The 21,825-nt window shown below is 41.3% G+C and overlaps 2 protein-coding genes across 4 annotated transcripts; both read left to right on the forward strand.

Annotated features, from left to right (window-relative positions):
- The first annotated feature begins 1,382 nt into the window (after positions 1 to 1,382).
- Positions 1,383 to 11,445, forward strand: LOC103353310 (7SK snRNA methylphosphate capping enzyme-like). 3 transcript variants are annotated; one of them, XM_008276225.1, is made up of 5 exons: positions 1,383 to 1,929; positions 2,631 to 4,483; positions 6,670 to 6,888; positions 7,022 to 7,145; positions 7,243 to 11,445. In XM_008276225.1, exons 2-5 carry the CDS (start codon positions 2,678 to 2,680, stop codon positions 7,275 to 7,277), a joined length of 2,184 nt encoding a protein of 727 aa, XP_008274447.1. In that variant the 5' UTR covers positions 1,383 to 1,929; positions 2,631 to 2,677; the 3' UTR covers positions 7,278 to 11,445. The 3 variants fall into 3 exon arrangements, with proteins under 3 accessions (XP_008274447.1, XP_008274446.1, XP_008274448.1); XM_008276224.1 differs by lacking the exon at positions 1,383 to 1,929 and adding an exon at positions 1,939 to 2,057; XM_008276226.1 differs by lacking the exon at positions 1,383 to 1,929 and adding an exon at positions 2,067 to 2,205.
- A 5,801-nt stretch (positions 11,446 to 17,246) lies between these two features.
- spag7 (sperm associated antigen 7) lies at positions 17,247 to 21,604 on the forward strand. Its single transcript, XM_008276227.1, has 7 exons — positions 17,247 to 17,353; positions 18,572 to 18,639; positions 18,759 to 18,847; positions 18,940 to 19,024; positions 19,119 to 19,208; positions 20,210 to 20,366; positions 20,446 to 21,604. Exons 1-7 carry the CDS (start codon positions 17,269 to 17,271, stop codon positions 20,559 to 20,561), a joined length of 690 nt encoding a protein of 229 aa, XP_008274449.1. The 5' UTR covers positions 17,247 to 17,268; the 3' UTR covers positions 20,562 to 21,604.
- Positions 21,605 to 21,825: the final 221 nt, after the last annotated feature.

Genomic DNA, 21,825 nt, shown 5'->3' on the forward strand with positions numbered 1-21,825 from the left:
TAAATTAACTGTCAATGAATTTGAATTGATGGTTTAAAATATGTATGGCCACCCCTGACATCTCATTGCCCCCTCTGGATCTGATAGGTCAAGCTCATTCACTGAAACTCCGATATCCAAGTTTCAGTGAATGCAACTGTGTCCGAGTCCAATTGACAGCACCATTAGATGACTAACAGCTCTGCATAGCACATAGACTGTACATTTCTATACTATGATGTAGCTCTAACCATTCGGCTGTACTGCCTTTCGTTAACGGGGGCAACGCGCAGACAAACAAAAGAAACATTAACTGAAGGTCAGTTTGTTGCCTCCAGCTGTTTGTCCTCTGAATTTGCAACATCAAACAGCAGCACATGTCCAAATGAAGGGCGTTGTAAACACATGTGGAACAACAGAAGTAATTTTAATAATTACTTAGAAGTATAAATTATCCTGGACATTCAGACTGGATCAGTCAACAGTAACTGACAAGGTGTACTTTTCTTTACCTCAGACAGGTGAGCTGTCACGCACAAAGTCCATTTATTATCTGCAGTTTGTTCCTTAGTTATATTGCTAAATCCTCAGCATCACAGCTCAATGTTCTTTTACTGTAAAAGTCTGATTCACTTAGTAGAGTCAAAATAAATGAAGTTTTTCTGTTGGGTAAATCAGCATATTTGCAGCAGTGACATTATTGTGCTTAAGAATGTATTTGAGAATGAGCTCTCTAATCAAAGTTAATAACATTTTGTTGTACCATGATTGGCTGTAATCAGATAAACTATCATCACAGATGGACAGAATTATCAGTGTTGGAATCATAAATAAACTATGGATGTTTTGCCTATGGGTGATTTTTCCCCCCCTTAAACCTATTCAGGACTTTCATGTTGCCATACACAGAAGGTATTTCAGGGACCCCAAGAAAGAATATGTGCAAAATATTTGTTGGTATTCATTATTGACTTTTATGTTAAATACATTTTTTGATAAGTTGACATATTTTTTGGTTCCAAATGCATGACAAATGTCCCCCTTTTTATGTTTTTTTTTTTAAATCTTCAAAAGTAAAAAAAAAAAAAAGAACAATACATGTCACCTAAATCAAATGGCCTGGGGTTAAATAAACTGCATGATCTCTCCTCTAGGGCTATTTTCAGCAGTAGTCCTCCAAATAACAAACTGCTAGCTGTATTAGTCTACTCAGATCAAACAATTAGTCAATTTAACTGTAAAACAGGAAACCAAAGTATGTCAGTATGCATGTTCTTAAGTCTTGAATTGAAGTAGCGTTCCTAGAAGTCCTAGCATTCAGCTGAGGCCTGTGGTTTTTGTGTGCCACCCCGACATCCTCGGTGGCGCCATCTTGCCACCCCTGTAGGAAATTTCTGGAGGCGCCCCTGTTTCTGTTGTAGCATTATTAAGTTCTTCTCTCCACTTTCCAGCCAAACTTAACAATTAACTGAACAAAATTAAGTGACTTATCCATCGATACGGGACGTAATCTCGAGTCGCAGCCTTAATAGCCTATTAACCAGCAGTAGGGAAGCTCATTATAATATCCTAAAGAGGAGTTCTCTTCACCACCTTGCGAGCACCAGTCAGGGATCTCCGCCCCAGTCATCTTGGGCTACAGCTCGGAGGCCGGATGCGCCGCCATGCCGACTCTATCAGCGAATGGAATAATTTATTCACCAACCTGCCCGACACTGGCCGACTAGGAGTTGACTGAACAAGTCGACAAGGCAGTTTGAGAGGGCAGAGGAGCCGTTACCGTGCTACACACAGCAGCGCGGAGAGTCGGCGCCGTGAACAGTTGCGTGTCGGCGCTGCTAACCGCCGCCGTAGGAACACTTGTGAGCTGCTAGCTGCGCGCTAGCGTTAGCTCGAGTCGGGAGAGTGCGGGGTAGTGACAGTCCGGCCGGAGGCGGGGAGAGCTGCGAGGTGAGACTGTTATTTTGATGGTGACTACACTGGTGACTGCACGCTTATAGGTGACCATCTGGGAGCTAGTATCACTTTCATGAGTGCGACTCGCGGTTTTAGTGGGGTTCAGGCGGCAGCATATCGAGGTGGGTACTTCACTGTTTGTCTCAGAACGCTTTTTTTGGCCGGAGAGGAGCTCAACGTTTACTCGACGTTTCAGTTCTCTGGCCCGCGATAGAGAAGCTAGGAGCTAGCTTGCTAACTAGGTAACACTGGGACTCCCAAACTTTTCAGGTCAGTAACCCCTGAGTAGACACTCTTGAGACTTGAGATTACCACTCTTGCTAACGGTGTAGTCCTTGAGACTCACTGCGTTTGAAAGGGGGGATTTTGCTATTAGTGCAGTAATGTTTTTAGAAAATGACAGTGGGAAGTAAAGGGTTATTTATTCACGATCAGCTGTAAATACAAAGTGATTGACCACTGGTGTTGTTTGCATTGACCCCTACAGGTGCTTAGACTTAACAGAATCCCATAAGCATATCGTAGTAGTAAGTTTGCCAACTTAGGCTACTTAGTGACTTTACTTAGCAGATCTGAGTGTGTGCCACTGCAGGGGAGCGCTTGATTTTCAGCAACACTGTTCCCCTTTTTTAAAAGAATTTGTAGAATTCCTGTCATGCATTTTTTATTTAAACTTAGTTTTCTGTGATTTTCAGACCAAGACACACTTCCATGTCTTCATCAGCTCTGGAAATCAAAAAAGATGTCTGTTGAAGAGGAATCTGCAAAAACTGGCAGTCCACGGGCCAGCTCAACTTCATCTCTGCAGCTCTCAGATTGCACTGGAGGTTACGGCAGTCTGTCTGTGATGATGGAGGGAACTGCAGCCACCCCTGACTTTGCAGCTGCTTGTCCTGTCCCAGGCACTGCAGCCTCACCAAAACACACCAGCACGACCGACGCGCTCACCCTCCATGACAGTGCTGGACAGAGAGCCAGAGGGCACGAGAATAGCATCAATCGAAGAAACAGCTTTCATCATTCCAAACAACAGCAACAAACAAAGCTAACAAAGCGGCGCAACACGGCAAACTCTAGTTTCAAGCATCCGACCTCTGGCAAGAGGAGACGAAGGGCCAACTCTGAGAGTGACTCCGTCCTGCCCACCAACTTCCTCTTGGGTGGCAACATATTTGACCCACTGAATCTCAACAGTCTGCTGGATGAGGACGTCAACAGAGCCCTGAATGCAGAGACACCCAAATCTTCCCCTCTGCCAGCGAAGAGTCGAGACCCTGTGGAGATACTCATCCCCAGAGACATCACAGATCCGCTGAACCTCAACAGTGGGATCGCAGACAGCAGCTTTTTGGTGTCCCCCTACAAGAGTGGTGGAAGGAAAAGACACCGCAACAGACATCATGGTGGAGGAGGAGGAGGAGGTGGTGGTGGTGGTAGTGGGATTTCAACACAGCTTAGCCTCTCAGAATCAGGAAAAAGTGAGGCAAAAACTGGCACCTCCACACTGCCTTCAGGCATGTTAGCCTCATGTTCTGCACTAGATGTCTCCAAAGAGTCCAACAGTTTCTCCAGTGTCACAGAGGATTCCCATGAGCACACAGCTGACAACTCAGCCAGCTGCAAGGACGAGATGACATCTGTATCGATGGAGGATTCCACGTCTTCCCTGTCAGGGGGACCTAACCAGCACACAAGCAGGCGCAAGCGAAGGCGCAACTCAGGCAAAATTGAGCCTCCTGTGACCCATTCTACTCCCATTGCAAAGTCAGGATCTGGAGACAGGAGTTGTGGTGCAGGGGGCACAAAAAATTCATTTCACACACCAAGGAGTGGTTCCAAATCAGGTATGGGATTTCGCCAGCACCAGCAGCCGTACAACCAGGCGAAGGAACCGCAGAAGAAGTTCCAGTATGGGAACTACAACAAGTATTATGGCTACCGCAACCCAGGCAGCAGTGAAGACCCACGTATACGTGTGCTTCGTCCAGAGTGGTTTGAAGGTAAAGATGTATTGGACTTGGGATGCAACTCAGGCCACCTCACACTCTATATTGCCAAAATGCTAAGACCTGCCCGCATACTGGGCCTAGATATTGACAGTGGTCTGGTACATGCAGCTCGTAAGAACATCAGACATTATCTGTCTGAGCTGCAGACCCAAGAGGCCAGACGTGCAATGCAGGGGAAAAAGACAACTAAACAGGAGGAGAGGAATGGAAATGAGAGTCACACAGGCACAGAAAAGAAGCACAATGAAGCCGAGAGCAGGGATGAAAATGGGAAACCGGTGAAAGGAGAAAGTGGCCCTGCGGAGGCTGTAAATGACAATGACTCCTGTCACACAGATGAGACAGGGACCCAGAGGCAGGACAGCAAAACAGAGAAAATAGTGAAAGAAGATTGTGATTCACCCCCTGCTGATCACTCTGTGAGCTGCTCTTTCCCTGTGTCCCTACGGATCTCCAGGGGGCCCATCGCTGCACCTCCACTAACAGAAACATCCACCACGCAGCCTGGGGAGTTCCCCTCAAATGTGTCTTTCATCAAGGTAAGATGGCTGTGTGAACATTTTTTCGCATTATGTCAGATATTGCTATGTTATTGCATCTTGGGAGTTTAGATGGAGGTTAGAACAAATTCACTATAATTAGACGCTGCCTGCATTATGGCTGTATTTTATGCATTGTTGTCATTAGGGTAACGGCATTTCAAAACACACATAAAGGATATTTTAAGAATATGACTGCCTCATTCTGACGACTGACTGACTGACTGACTTCACAAGAGGGCTTGATCTAATTTGTGCACCCTCTTCCACCCCCTGGGACATGATGATGATGATGATGATGATGATGATGATGATGATGATGATGATGACGACAACGACGACAATCACAATGATGATGATAATATTCTTAAAGCCTTTAAATTAGGGATAGCACTGTTACTGCATATTCCATTAAAGCATGTAGTGTGCACCATTTAGTTTATCTGGAATTGAGTTTTAAGGGAATTTCCATTTCCCTTTGTTTGTCATCCTTGGAGGCTCACTAATCGCTGAAACAACTAGTGGTGTTCAGAACTGAAAGATGGAAGTGACAAAGAGGAAGGCTGTAAGCATTTCTGATGGCATCACTCTATCACATGTCACCTTTTGACAATTTTTTCCAACTGCTTTCCTGTCACAAATATAAATGATAAAAGATACTGTATTAAAATGCATTATTAATGTTATTATAGTTTCTATTGAAGTGTTTTTCAGTCCATTGGCCTTGTGCCTTACAGGCTTTGTGCAGGCAGCTGCATGAAGTGGTTAGATGCAGATTAACTGTAGTGTTTCTGAATGAATTCGTTAAGTGCCTCCTTTTTTGCCGGGAGTATTAGAGATAACAGCAGCGCAGCACAGACCTCATTCTGTAAATCACTGAAATGTCTGAAACCCCTCAGACTATGTGAAACAAGATGGATTTGAGGGTGAAAAAACAGGACAGCTGGTATATGACAAATGAATCCATGGTGACTGTAAACAAGAGGAAAAAGTCCAAAGTGCTCAGAGTCTTTAGCTATCTTCATAAAAAAGGTGGTTGTGACTGGAAGCTTTGATCGAAGACTTCTTTAGGGTGTTGACAGAACTTAGCATGGCTTGTTTATTATTTAGTTGTGTTTTTGTCTCTATCTCGCATGCCGTGATCATTTATCTTGAATGCGTGATAGACCGATTCCTAGCTTATGCTTTTGACACCTGTGCTTTTTGATTTTAAAATGTCTGCTGTGAAACAGGTCTGTTCTGATCAAGTTTCCCAAACTTTGTTCTCCGTTGTGTTCTATGTAAAGGGTAATGCAGATTAAATTACACCCTGCTTCTGTTCCTCCTCAGCAAACTTCTTCTGTTCTGCTTTTTCTCATTTACCATCAGTGCAGATCAGTGTTATTCTATTTATTAATATCTGTGTGCTGTAATCCTGAGTACTTGTGACCCTTTGTCCTTGGTGATCTAAATGTTTCTGTTTCTGTACTTACTTTTGTTAAATGATCTTTTAGAGTTGTGACAAACAGAGACAAGCCTAAAATCTCCACATTTGAGAAGCTGAAGGCAGCAAAACCTAAGCATTTTTAACTTTGTAAATTTCTTCAAATGCTAAACCGATTATTGCAACAAAATCCTTTCTGCACACATAAACATTCATGTCAGTCTTGATCTATTTGTAAGTCAAATGTTCTGACAGAGCAGCAGTAAAATTTAGTGGGTATTGCTGCATTTGTGTGTGTGTTGCATACTGTTGCCATAGGGTTGTATTGTCACTTCTTTCATCCTATTAATATACAAATTGTTCAGTGTTTGCATTCATATATATTTACAGGCTGCATTTACATATTTTAAATGCAGCCTCTGAGTGTCACTGACGTTTCATTGTTTCCTGTTTACCAACGATGTGGTTCTTATGCTGACTGAAACTCAGCTGATATGCAAGTGGATTTATGAATTCAATTTATTTTCAGACTGACCTGTCCATTAATGCGCTCTTCTGTTCAATAGACTGAATTTAAGACATTTTTATGAATGCTGTTCAGTTAGGCTATTTCGATTTTCACTTCCTTGGCTGCAGCCTTCATGTGCTAATGGAAGAAAAAAAAAAGTTCTTTACTTTATTACCGCTGTACCACTGAATTGCACAAAAATGTTTGTCCTGTCAAGGCCATATTTTTCCTCACCTCACCTCTTCTCTCCTTTAGGCCAATTACGTACTGGAGAACGATAATCTTCTTGTGACTCAGCGGGCAGAGTACGATGTGATCCTGTGCCTGAGCGTTACCAAATGGGTTCACCTGAACTGGGGAGACAGTGGCCTCAAGCGGCTTTTCAAGAGAGTCTATAGACATCTCCGTCCCGGAGGCATGTTCATCCTGGAGCCGCAGCCCTGGGAATCCTACGTGAGGAGAAAGAAGCTGACTGTAAGGGCAAAACAGGACTTTTGCAACCAAGCAAATCTGCCTGTGTGTGTGTATATATAGCAGCAGTGATGTTAAAGCTTTGGCTGTTTGGCTGTTTATATAACAAATATTTGCTTTCTTTCTCATTTAACAGGATAACATTAGCAGGAATTATCACAGCATCCGCCTCAAACCTGACCAGTTCTCATCATATCTTACATCTGAGGTGGGCTTCACCAGTTTTGAGTCCCTCGGGGCCCCCAAGTGTTCAGTAAGAGGTAACTACCCAATGATTTGTCAGAACATTTTTATTTTCTAACTTTGTTGCTTGATGCTCATGTTCATCTTTTTTTTTTATTTACTCTGCCATGACAGGTTTTCAGAGGCCAATCTATGTATTTCACAAATGACCGCCCCTGCCTTGAACATCATTGAATGTGAGTAGCCTAAGCCTCCACCATACATTCAAGCCAGCCAGCTGCACTGGACTGCAAGGAATCATCCGAATCCTTAACAGTTACTCCAGCTTTCAATGCTGAAGAGGAAAATGAGAAAGGAAAATGGGACCAAAAGTGGAATTAATTTTGTAAAGATGAGATCTGTCGAGACGAGGTACCTATCAGGCACCTCTGTGACTGCAAATTCTCAAAAAGGTATGGAGTGTACTCGGATACAACTCCGCAATGTTTAACCTGGAGCCAGAAATCCTAGTTTGGCCAGACTGTGGGAGAGGTGCTCATCTGATCCTTTCCTCGGACTATCCTACTGCTAACGATGCCAGTTTGATGCACGGCCATAACTTGTGTTTGAAGATCTTTGGCCATATATCTTTACTTTCATAATGTTGTTCTGTGCCACCACATCACCGTACGTTACACATGTTAGGGTTGGGCGATCGGGCAGACTTATCCAACTGGTCACCATTACCAGTTTAACAGGCGATAGATGTTAGAATCATCAACTGTTTGTTGCATCTGCAAAGCTACAGTATACCACTGGATTACAAAGCCATGAAAGTGATATTAACATGAAACCTTATGAAAAGCCACACTGAAGCGCAGGTAATGTTTGATGCTGTGCAGGACACTGTGCAGGCTATTGGTTAATTAAGCCCCATACTGGCAGGTTCACTGCAAGTACTGATGGCATAGAAATGCACCTTAATGCTTAAATATTTGCATAATGCTTGAAGCCTTTAATGCTGTTGCAGCAGGCGTATAAATGCACACATTTTGGTGAGTTTGAAACAGCTGAACAAAGTCGATCAGCCATGGAGTCAGTGTAACACTAATAGCTGATGTATTTGTCCCATTTTCCAACCCTAATGTGTAGCTTGTTTTCGTTTATTATTTTGCAAAATATGCCTGCGAGCTGAATTAACTTCAGTCTGTTACAGAGCTGTCAAAATGTGTAACAATACATTTTGAAATGGACATTATGAAAAGCTCCTAAACTGCACAAAGACCTTAAGAAGTGACAACTGGCTTGTCTCAGTGTGAAAGACGGTGATGCACAATGAAAAAAAAAAATCACTCAACAGCCAAAAACGGCAAACATTCAGTTAAATAGTGACTGCTTACTCAGTAACAGATAAAACACTTTTGAAGGTCTGTTGTGTTTTTTAGTCGGTCAGAACCTTAAAGTCGTCAAGCAGTAGATTCTGTCATCACAACACAGAGACAGGATTTAGTGCGTACATGGTACCTAGAACCATTTTACATTTTTAAGAGTTTGAGCTATTTGGAGTGGGAGCTCTCTCCAAAAAGTCACTTAAAACGTTCTTAAAGATGCTTTTTTTAAACGCTCCATCTTAACGTTGGGGGCACATTTGAGCTGCGATGGCGTCCACTGGTGGCTCAGCTCCAGATAATTCAGCACAGCGACCACAAGGACTATTTTGCAAAGTAGATCTGTAGCATGCAGTGATCTGTGTTTTACAGTTAAGCCATAACCCTCCCTTATGTGTTGTTTATAATGTCCTTCATGAGGTGCCGACTGAGAATACGACGGAGCATGAAATCTGAGTCAGAGACCGATTGTTAGAGTCGATGCAGCGTCTTCAGAGCTGCATAAATCGGACACATGCACTACTAGTCTGGACAGGCACGGATTCAAACAGCATCAGAGTCATTCGCGAGGTTTTTTCCAAGTTAGACTCCAGAGTCTAAAGAAAAATTTACATTTTGTAAAAGATTGATGATTTTTTGTTTTTTTTGTTAACCAGATTTGAATATGAAAATGCTGTTTGTATTGAAGCTCTGCCGGAATATTTTATGGGTCTCTGACAAGTTATGCCATCACTGTCTCAGTCTTTGACCTAATGTGGGCAGTTATGAGTTACAGGTAGTCAGTCTGTGATTATATCTTTACTGTTTTGCACTGAGTACCACTCATCTACAACCTTTCATTCTAAGTGGCTTGGACAAAGAAGTCTTTTTTTTTTTTTTGACTGGTTCAATTTTACCATTTGGCATCTGAGGGCAAGAGAAGATGGATGAAATATGTTCTATTTTAGTAAGTGATCAATGTAAATAAGTTTGCAAATTTTGTTTTTGTCATTTTAAGTTCCTCACTGCTTTTGTCATTTTCCAGTGTTTTTTTTTCTTTCTCTTTTCTTTTTGTCTTGTTTTTCAAATGTTTGCTGCCAATTTACCAGTTAGTCGCGGGTCATTTTGTCCTAAGACAAACTGGTAATCCAGCTTTGTGATGACACATGAATATGTACATTGGAAAGAAGTTCTAATGTTTTTTTTGCTTTGTTCTGTCCTGGCAGGCACATGGATTGTTAGTTTAGTGCTTTATTTTCTTTCCTTTTTTGTTTTTTTTATAAATTGTTTGAAAGGAGTGTTGGTGTCAGTGCACTCTCATTTCACTTCATTTGACATGTTGTAGACATTTTAAAATTCTTTAGAACAGAAACATTTTACTTTTTTTTTCTCCATCATTTTTTTTAACAACTTGTGAAACAGTGATTAAGCTATAAAATAAAGCTACAGGTTATATTTTGAAATAAACGTGAATTGGCCTCGAGCTCAGTTGGCCCGTCAGATACAGGGCACCAAATCGTACCTTTCTCCTAAGCTAAGACAATCGGATTCTCAGGCTTAGATCAGCCGACTGCTGTAATTTTAAGGGCATTTTGTTATTTTTTTTTTCATTAACAAATGTTTTCCTTCTTGCAGGTCATATAATCAACATTTTCTTTGAAAAGAAAAACAATTGTTTAACGCTAATTTGTGCTTTGCCACCAATGTTAAAGATTGCACCTTACTGTCTCAGCAGCGGTATCTTACAGATTTTAACCCGTTACGCCTGACTTGTAAGTCCAGGCGTCCAAGCTAAAGCATGTCTTTGCTGGAGATGTGAAATTACATGTTGTCATATGCAGTGCTGTGGAAGCTTTTGTACTCCCCTTGAGGTTTCGCGCTAGTTGTGTGTTGTCAGTGTAATATGAAGTTAACTTACATGAAAAATGGGTGTAAGACAAATAATAACCTTGATTTTGACAGGGTTTAATGTCATAAGGATGACTGTTTCAAAAGGCAAGATGCTCAGATCTCGTATTCAGGTTACAGTTGTATGTAAATAGCATACAAGTTCATGAAATGCTTCCTTTATGCCAGCAAAAATTGGCATCCTCTTACTGGAATCAATTTTAAAATGTAGAAAACCTGAGTGTAGTTTTGAATGTGGAAGCTGCAGGATCCAGATTTTCATGCAAAGTAAATACAAGATGACCTGCAGTAAAATAACAATCAGTTGTTGTTGTTTTTTTTTAAATATTTAAAAACTATATATTAATCAATTATTGTTTTGTACTTGGAGACAATTGCTCTGGCTTCAAGTAGTAAAGTCCATTGATCATCTCGATTTTCGCTGGGACGAAGAGATGCTCTAAGGTTTATTTATCAAACTCATGCAGATGATCCTGCTTTGTGCAACACACCTGGAGAAGCCACAAAAACAAGCATTCAACACTACACTCACATTTTTCTCATTTGTACTCCTACCATACCTGATAGTCTTTGCAGTACAATTTTAAGGTAAATAACATTTACATCTTGTAGCTACAACCTGATTATAAGATTTGAGCAGAGATTAATTGTCAGAAATGCAATAAAGCTTCAACAAAACAGCAGCTACAGTTCACACTGCATTTCTGCTTCTCATCTGTCAGACCTCATGCGACACAGAACTGCGTATAGTTACACTAAAACTGTATCTTAGCAGGAAAAACTGTGCCAATGCCTTTGGAGCACAACAAACGCATAAACCCAAGGGGTGTACGACTGTTAGCAGCACTAAAATTCACCTCTTCGTGTTGAATTTGCACTGATATGAAACATGGGGGATTAAACTAGTTTAGTACATTTTTGCAGTTGAAGTTGATGTTTTTCATGTACCTTAACTTTCCTAGAGTCAGGTTTCTGGAAGAAGAAGAAGAAGAAAAAAACTGTTTAATAACCCTGCCCAGCTCACTTGTCAGGGAAGCTTTTTAATTTTCATGCCTCTGAACAACAAGATTATCTGAATGTTTCTCTGTGTTTAACATTTTCATTGATTAAAACTGGTTCCAGATTTTGGTGGTTCAGTATTTTGCTCACACACAGCACCTCGTAGGGTTGTTTATATGTGATGCAGTGTTTTTGCAGTTTGCTTCCTTTTTCCTGTTTTCAAAAGCCGTCTTGATAAGCGAGAAATATTGAGCAACTGTTGTAGTCGGACTGTCTCTGAGTGAGGAGTTAAAAGTAAATCCATTATTTTTATTTAGAAACAGGTCAAGGTTAATTGATGCCACCAGGAGACTTTTTGGCTGCTGCTCTGTATCATAAAAATAATTTAGTGTAGTTGTTACCTCTCTGTATTGATTATCAAAGTCTAAATGTTGGTTGGAACGTGGTGTAGACGCAGAAGAACAAAACCTGCACATTCTCAAACAAGGCAGCAACACTACAGGAAGTCTTCAGTAGAAAGCAGCTGGACGTTTCTCATCCAAGAGGCTCCTTCACTTATTTTTTTATCTTCTCGCTAGATCAGCTTTATCGTTACTTTTCTTTCATTTAGAGAAACATGCACATGAACTCTTGCTCCACACCGACCTTAGAGGAAAAACCATTACATTCAGCAGATGTTGCTTCCAACTGAATATCGCTCAGCATTCAGTGGACATGATTTATCAAGGCCGAGCAAAACGGCGTCCGAAGGGTACAAACTTAACTGTAAAAAGACTGGAGGAAGAGTGTAGGAGCATCAGCTATTCACTAAGATGACCTGAGAATTCAGCCGTAACGGAGCAGCAGAGAAGGCACTTTTGTTTGTAGCATGAAAAGCTTAGATAATGTACCTGGAGCTGGCTATACTAGAGCCTAATGACTTTTCTGCTTTGAGTCTACAGACGTTAAACTCTGACCTGAATATTGACACTGCTTCTAACGGTGAAGCAACGTCTTCAGAGATTCTTTCAGCTGCTGGGTCTGGTCATGAGTGAAGGTCATGGAAAATATTTGGAATTAAATGTCACCCAGAGAACTCCGAACCCGAGCAAAGATTTACCCTTTAACATGGCAACAGCCAGAGGCTGAGAACAAGACTGGAGTGGTTTCAGGACGAGCCTTCAGTCGCTCAGTCATTCTCCAGATTCATAACGGTGCGTGTTTTGTTTTTTTCTGGATGAGGAATTGTCAGTTGTCGGGTCATAATGTTCACACACTGCCATCTATTGAGGTGGAGGCTGATTTATTTTTGTTCACTTGGCATTAAGAAATGACTTCAGCCTTTCTCTTGTTTTTTCAATACTACATCAGCGGATACACTTCTCACATGATCCACGCAAATATATAATTTATTAGATAAAATTTAATATAAAAAGTCATCTTGAAACATCCATTTCTTGATGACGCAATGAGAAATCAGTTTAGTTTAGGCCTAAAGTATTATTTAAAAAAAACACACAACTGTGATTTCTTCTCTAATGTACAATTTTGGATTAAAGTGACAGTTTTATTTTGATAACTCACAACCAATAGAATGCGATTCATTTGCCTCAGCTTGTAAAAAAGCCCCTGCAGCATCTTGGTGCCTCTGCAGCAATGCAACTCAAAAAAAAACACACCCATTCTGTATTAACCTTCTGTTTTAAGCTGTTGGCTTTGTGAAGACAGACATGTAAACAGGTTTGGGAGGCGTTTCCCCTTTTGTAGTTTGGTCACGCTGCGCTGTCTGAATAGTACAAAGATTCAACCCAGATGACAATGCGGGGCACAATACGCTGGCTCCTGTTTACAAATAGCACCCATGCCTTTGACACCTACACCGGGCCGGTCATCAGCCATCTTCAGATCCCGCCTCAGTTAACTCAACAACACAACTGTGTAGATAATAAAAAGTATTTATCAGTTGCCTCATAGGTGTGAGTATTGTATAATTTATCATAACAGGCACTTTGATGTCTATCATGGCTGCTATCTGTTTTTATCTTTATATTGCTTCCTTAAATTAAAAAAAATATCAAAGTTCACCAGCAGTGACATTTAACCTCACAACCGCAGACACGCAGATAATATGACAATGAATTTTGCTTTGCAATCGCGACTGCTGGATTGTGACGGTGTCGGTCTGATCCAGACAGTGTTGTCCAGACAGACAGACCAGTGAGGTAACATAAACACAGACAAGAGACATAACACTTCATTCACAAAAGCTCTATTCCATCACGGTTATTTGGGTCGGTCACTTCACCATTATTGTCTCCTGTCGGTATGAAAGCATGCCAGACTCAACTCAGACTGCTTTCTGTGCTGTTATTCCCCTAAGGTCAGGACAAGTGGGGTAGGGAGCTCCACATATACGTGTTAACGATATGTATTTTTCAGATGCAAAGTTGTTTTGCATTATAGTTGGGATAATGTATTTAAAGCCGACGGGGATTATCCGAGCTGAACAGCAACAAGCCAAACATCAGTGTGATTATTTTCACGCCTTTATTGCCAACACTGCATGTCAGAGAGTAGAATTAATAACAGTTCTGTTTCAGAGGGTACAAGTGTGAGGATCGGATATACAGGGTCAGTTTCACACAACAACAACATGATTGCAGCTCCACACAGCTGTAAACGAGCTTTTGTCTAAATACATAAAGTCCACTTCAAACACACTCCGTTTTTCAGATTCCACAAGATGTTAGGAGGCCGAGAAAGTGGTCGATCCGGAAGAACGCCGCGTGAGTTAGCAGGATCCCAGCTACCTGTGCTGAATGTGTCAGACTTTACGCTGGTGGCATCTTCTGGGCTTCATTAGACCACCGGCGGGGTGCTAAGACCGCACGGCACAGCACCTGAAAATGATTACACAACTTCAGTTAATCTTGCAATTTATCTGGATCTTCTTTAGAATACATGTTTTTGTTCTGCTGAATTTCACACTTAGTGTTACAAAGTCGTGCACAGATCTACATATAGACCTACCTGTATCTTCGAGGGCAACCGTGATGACCGATGATATATTCCTGAGCATAGCAGAACCGTCTGCAGAGTCCTCTATACCCACAGGTCCAGTACTGCATCTCTGGATCCTCGCCTGCAGATAGTTCAATATCATATCCCTCAGCAGTACTGACTTATTGAGGTCAACAAATCATTACATCTTCAAAATAAATTGACTTCTTGTGAATCTCATGAGTTCATGAGAGTTTTGCTTCTCAGAACCACACAAACAGGCCCGGTGTTAACACAGCGCACCTTAAGCATTTCTCATATCATGATTTGCCCGATTTGATCTCACACGGTAAGAAAATGTACGTATTATCTGCTGCTTACCCTCCCCGACCGCGAGCATCAGGAGAAGCACAAGGAGAACCAAGCTCAGTCCCTTCATGTTGGGGTACCAATAAGCTTTCAGACACTGCTGTTGACAGGCTGATGCTGCATTTATACGGCATTTCAAGCACGGGGGAGGAGTCCGTCGTGCTCTGTCCAAATCACAATAACAGAGTATCGCTGAATGATGGGAGTCTGAGGGCCGGAGGTCACGACTATAAGCTTACTCAGCTTAGTCAACAGCTGCAGCCTCTTGAGAACTTGAGATTGCTTTCCAGCTTTTTTACAAAGAACCATTCTGCAATTTCCTGTCCTCAATGTGAGACGGAATAGTTTTATTTAATGTGATTTAATGATAGGAATTCTCTCTACTCTGCACCAACACAGAAATCTAAATGAAAAACGGACATTCATGTGGTATTGTACTTACATACGCCCCTATGGCTGGACAGAGGAGCAAACACTGACCACAAAGGACTCCTGCAAAACAACACGCCCTGCAGAGGTTTAAATTACAAGTGAAATACTGTCTAATCTGTTTATTTTAGACACAATAAGCAGCACAGTTCTGTCTGTCCTGCTGTGTTTTCAGGGCTGCCCTCTGTTCATCCACTGCTCTCCCCTCATCTGAATATGGCAGTAGTTCATGTGTTATTGCTGATGCTGTGGAACTACAATCAAACTGCACAAAACACGCCGCTCCGGTGACGCGGGGACAGAATTGTTAACACAACAATAACAACACAAGGCATGAGCACACAGACATGTATTTGTATAGCATGCCCCCTAGTGCTTATGTAAAGATGTTTGTTTGCTTGTTTGTTCTCTCTCTCTCACACACACTCTGATAAAGGAAGAAAAAAAAAGACAATCTGTGAATAATCAACCTAAGGAATGCTTGGGGGAAAAAAAACAAGTGAGCAGGAGAGGACTAGTAGAATTATAGTTGTTTCCATCAGAGTGAGGCAGAGGACAGTGCATTTGCCAAATTTAAAAGCAATTTTCCTAATACCCCAAGGTCTTAGCCTCAATATTTACTATAGTCAGGTGAAGTTCTATTTTATTTCATTTTTGCAGGGTTTTAATCTTTAATATTTAAATGACTCACATGATTCACACCATGAAAACACTGTCGGGGCTTAACCTCAATATTTAAACTGGTTAGGTTAGATTGCAACACCAACCTTATTGTTCTGATGGAAAACACTTTGGCCCAACAGCTGCTGCTTTAAATGTGCCATATAAACAAGGGTGACTTGCCTTGACATGACCTCAAACCACATGGCCTCACACTCCCCTTTCTGAAGAAGCTGTAAAAAAAAAAAAAAAATAGATCAATGACCAATATTTTTTCCTTTGCCGATGACTAACCTACAGAATATAGATTTAGGATGACTCTGAAATTGCACTGATATTATTTTGTTGGACTACATATGGGACTATAGAAGAGCAGAAAGCCATCTCTACTGAGTGAGGCCCCATAATCTGGTGTATCACATCCCATCCTCACATCCGTTTAGACATTTAGAGGGGCTTGGAAAGGTAGAAGTCCTTTATTTATTTGCCAGAGACATTAAAAAACACACCAATATGTGTGCTTGTGCCTACTTTAGGGTACAAAAAACTAACAGAATAATTATAGTTGCAAGCTACACAGAGTATCTGCATTATGCATGCATTTAGAAATAAGACAAGGCAAGCCAAATTCATTTATATAGCACCATTAACACACAGGGCAATTCAAAGTGCTATAACTAAGGCTCTCTCACTGGCTGATTAAAATATTTTTAGGGACGGTGTAGACAAAGAAAGATAAAATTCACAATCCGGAACAATTATTTTCATCAACATTAGTCAATAAGATAAGAAAACCACAACATCAGACAGGAAACTGAGTAGAGCACATCCAAAGGCTCTTTAAATGAAAAAAAATATCCTTGGAATATCTACTTAAAGGGAGAAAAAAATAACAATGGCCCAACACTGCAAGCTAGATAAGGACAAAAAGAAATGTGAAAGCTCATCCTTACTATTCAGATCAAGGTAACTGGTGGCCTTAAATGAATATTCCTTTCTTTGTTCAAGGTGTTGGATATCTCCCCACCCCCAGCTGCTATTAAAGCTAACGACCTCAGTACCGGTCACTCTCAGGCTTCAATCACTCCCAAATCTGTTTTAGGGAGGCCTGCATAGAAACGGAAACAAATACACTCAAGTCAGTACACATCATGGATAATATTACTTTTTATGAAACTGGTAACAGAATAGGGTTTATTCTCCTAGCAATTTAAATTACCTTAGAAAAACCTGGCCCAAGTGTCAGGTTTGGGAGCAAGAAGGTAGATCCTGACTAGTTCATCCTTGATCTTCTGAATGTTCTGAGAAGTTTAATCATTTTAAGTATCGTTCTTTTGTGTAACTTGTTTTGTTTACACAACAGGCTTGTAATACAGCCTTCTGGTACACGGGGGCGACATATATATGTAAATGCAGCTGTTTGTGCACCAGCGAAGAAGAATCTGTTTATCTGCGCCTGCGCGGCCTCTACAGCTGCAACGGCCTGGACGGTCTGCCCTATCATTCCAAGATGGCGGACCTCCTGGGTTCAATCTTAAGCTCGATGGAGAAACCTCCAACAGTCGGCGACCAGGAAAGCCGACGAAAGGCACGAGGTACAAGATGTATTACCGAAACGACCACTCATTTTTGTGTTAGTTTGAAACCGTTAAGATGAATATGATACGAGTGTTAGATGTATGAAAACAAAATTAAAAAATATACACAGGCGAACAGAGCATTTCTGGTGCTGCTATTGGTCAGGCGAGCTTTCCTGTAAGCTCTAAGTGTTGTCTCGTGTTTAGCACCGCCTCAGTGGGACATGCTGCAGACTGCTGCGGACCACCGTCTGAACTACAGACAGCTGCTGTAACACAAACCCGCTAAAAGCACTCTGTAAACAACCAGGACTGCTTTAACTGCTGCTGCGCCTCCTGGGGGCAAACTCGGAAATGAAGTTACCTCAAAGCATTCACAGTTCTTAGCCGTCTGATTTTCTAGTAAACAGCTGTTATTTCAATTCACGATCAGTTTCAGCTTCCTTATCAGTCTGCCAATGATCAGACCTTTCAAGATCTTTACTATTAGCACAAGTTATGGCCATTTTCTTGAGCTTAGAGTAAGTGGATGTAAGCGAATAATATACATATATGCATGATCCCCTGCTTTGTTCATTTTATTATGAAATCCTGGCTTTATAAGTTGCTGATAGCTTCCTTAAATACTTTCAGAGTTACAACCAGCAGCTGCTTTTGCTTTAAACTCCCTTTATATGTAATAAAAACTGCAGTAACCCATAGATGTCATGTGGCTGCACTGTATCGTGAGATATTTTGAATACCTCATCATATTTCCTGTTTGCAGACGTAATCTTTAAACTGTTGTTCCCAAGTATACATTTGCAACACCGCAGCAATGCTGACTGAAGTATTGTCACAAAAAAACTTTAAACACTTTTATGTTGTTGTGACAACATAGCCACAACATCGCTCTGATAAAAAATAAAATAAAAAGACCAAATCAGTTTAATTAAGTTAGTTAAGAGTGTGCATACTAATAAAACATCAGAGACTGTTTGCCAGGAGACACATGCAACAAATAATAGGATCTGAGTCACCGGATTTGAAGGCCGAGCCCCGAACGATCTGGTAATGTGGTTTTGGGATTACAGGAAGTCTGTCTCTTGATCATCCTTTTTGTGACTTGAGTCGTTAAAGACAACAAGTGGGCGAGGAGTAGCTGTGAGACTGGGTGATCTGTGTTTGTAATGGAACCGTTGGATGCTCTCTGACATACATAAACCTCATGAAAACTAAAACTTCTGTTCTTCAAAGAGCAAGCAGCAAGACTCAAGAAGATGGAGGAGATGGAGAAAAGAAAGAAAGCCGAGTTCAGGAAAAAGGTGAGAGTTTGAAGTGTCACATCTACGGACACATAGAGTTTAATTCTGGCACAAAGCTCCTGCAGCCTCCCTTCACCAATGTTGATAATTACCACTGCGGTTTCCTACATCTTGTTTAGATGGAGAAGGAAGTGTCAGACTTCATCCAAGACAGTTCACAACAGAAAAGGAAATACAATCCCATGGGGAAGATTGAAAGGAGTATATTGTAAGTAGTTATTGCTTTGATAAACGGGTAAAATACGACTGATTCTCCACATAACTATTGGTGTTTAAATTTCCCCTCTTCCTGTTTCATAGACACGATGTTGCCGAAGTGGCTGGTTTGACTTCGTTTTCTTTCGGGGAGGACGAGGAGAGTCGCTACGTCATGCTGTTTAAAAAGGTCGGTTTTAGACATTAAAACAAAGTCTCATCAGGCCTGACTTATAATGAGGTAGTTGGGAAATGTGACTATGTTCCATCTTGTGCCGGGGCAGGAGTTTGCTCCATCAGATGAAGAGCTGGAAGCCTATCGTAAAGGAGAGGAGTGGGATCCCCAGCTGGCAGAACAACGCCGCAGACTAAAAGTAAGATACTTGTGTATTGTTTCTAGATGACAGCCCCGTAAAACAATACAACCAATGTAACTTGCACTTCTTTCTCTATTTTGCTTCTTGCTGTGTTGTATTTTACTCTTCAATAAGTATCTGGATGTAAACACTGGAGTTCGTAAACTGACTAAAAACCACCACCAGTTCAGAATATATGCTGAGGACGATGGAATAAAGAGTTGTTGTACACTTAAACATGATTTTTGAGATATGGTTCAACTTTGATGAAACGCATCAATACATTTCGACCAAATGTATAAAAAATGGCATTTCAAGGGTTGAAAATGGTGCAAAATGCCAGCCACTGTTTTAAACCATTTTGAAGGTTGAAAAGCCAATGCTGAAACAGAGTCAACTGTTCAGGACTATCAGTGTCATTTATTTTCATATTTAAAACATAATGTTAACACCCTCTTATCAGTGGTGAGCAGGTGTGCTCAGGGATGTATTTCCTGAATGAGACTCATCACTTACAGGCTATTTTCTACTAAACGTCTGCTACTATATATTATGGTATTTCAGTTTTGGTACAGTGGTTTCGATTGGTGCTTTTGACAACCGTAGTAGTAGATTCCAAAACTACATTGCATTCTTTCTTTGGAAGGGAAAATTCAAACCTCTTAAGAGCCCTCAGTGGTTCTATGCTACTTTCCATCGTTCTCTGTCCAGAGGAAGGCACTGAGCAGATTCTGGCTCACACATCCACACCCCTCCTCCTCTTCTCAGCTCCTTGTCTACTTTTTAGCATTTTTCTAAATTATGCAGTAGGTGGAATTAGACTCAGAGCACCAGCACTGAACATAAAGGAATTCAATTACTGAAACAGAAGGTGAGGCAGGATTAAGTAAAGTGGCATTTAAAGTTTCATTAACTCCTAGACCACATTTCACTTTGCAGCCTGATGATGTCTAATGATACATAAGCCGACATTGGATTTCTCTCACAGTCTCTGACTTTCCTCGTCCTTATTGCCGCAGGAACAGGCTGCGCAGGAGGAAGCGGCATCCAGTCAGACAAAAACATCACAGGCATGTCCCAACTCCAACTACAGAGACAAGTACAGTCACCTGATCGGCACCTCGGCTGCAAAGGATGCTGCACACACACTAGAGGCCAACAGGGCTTATGGCTGTGGTGAGTGTCGGCCTCGTAGAAACGCTGAATTTCTCTGTTTTCTCTGTTCATTCGTAACGTTGGTAATTCTCTGTCCCAGTTCCGGTGGCCAACAAGAGGGACACTCGCTCAATAGAAGAAGCCATGAATGAAATCAGAGCAAAGAAACGGCAGAAGCGAGAGGACGACACAGGGGCACACAGCAGCAGCTCTTGAGGCTCCACCGGTTCCTCTTCCTGTCTGCTGTTGTGTGTGCGTGCGTGCGAGTGCATTAGTGTGTCTGTGTGCACTCCGTGTGTCTCATTCATCTTCAAATGCAATATCCTGTACTTCAGACATTTAAAAGTATAATTTATATGACAGGCCTTGAATCGAGTGTGCACACCACTCTCTGACCAGGCCTGCGGTGAAATCGTGAATTCTTGTTGAGGATGCTCAGGTGTGTCTGATCCAAAAGGTGGATTATTTTACGTGTTTGTTTAACATTGGCGGTGATGTTCTGTGTGTTAAGTTTCTCACACACACACACGATTGGACCATTACAGTGGAAGACTCAAAAGAAAAATGTGTTTGGGTGTTAAGCTTCTTAAAAACACCCTATATCCACGTGTCATTTTTAAGAGAACATTTCGGCAAACATTGATATTTTTCATGCAGATGTGCATTTCCAGGCCTAAGTAGAAGTTTTATTATTGAAAATGTGGCTGATTTTGAGCCTTTTAAAAGCCAGGTTTTAGAAACGTACAGCTTCAGTGTCTCACTGACAGTGTTCACAGCATTCATTGTAGATTTGTACATGGAAACAGAAATGCGATCTCTTGAGCAGTTTTTGGTTTGGTTTGTTGATTTATTATTTTTTCTGTAAGTCTCAACTTGTTTGAGAACCTTCTAAAGTTTCTGGCCATGTTGTCTATCATGAGAGGAACCCCATTGTAGGAAATACAGTTTTGTTGATTTTTAGAAATGTGTGACAAAGTCTGTGATTTTCTTTGTTTCTATACATCTGCACTGACTGTGAATGCTTCTGTTACTCCAGTGTAAATGTTTTATTATTAAGCCGTGTGATGGGCTTACAAAAGGCATCACGGTAGGGAGTAAAAGTAACCAGGCTCCCTGTCGGGATATGGGTCACTACGTCTATTCCTTTTGTTTGTCATAATCATGCAATCAAACGGGAGTTCATTGGCACTGTGGTGTCTGTTTTAACATGGTTGCACTGTTTTATCCCCATGTGTAATAATAAATGGAGAAAAGAATTAGGTCTGTGTATGCTGCTCTAATTTCTGCATCTCATACAGCAAACAGTAGAACCATCGGAAGGGCTACTCAAGGTTGAGTAAGTCACATTTTCCTGTTTACATATAGATAGAGTATTATGTGCATTCATGGACATGCTTATTTACTGAAGGGGTACTTTCATTTGATGCTTCACAACATTTCAGAGAAAGCTACTGTAAACCTCCCATCACTTACCTGTCAG

The sequence above is a fragment of the Stegastes partitus genome, unplaced genomic scaffold, assembly GCF_000690725.1.
Source record: "Stegastes partitus isolate 25-593 unplaced genomic scaffold, Stegastes_partitus-1.0.2 Scaffold67, whole genome shotgun sequence".
NCBI classification, from domain to species: domain Eukaryota; kingdom Metazoa; phylum Chordata; class Actinopteri; family Pomacentridae; genus Stegastes; species Stegastes partitus.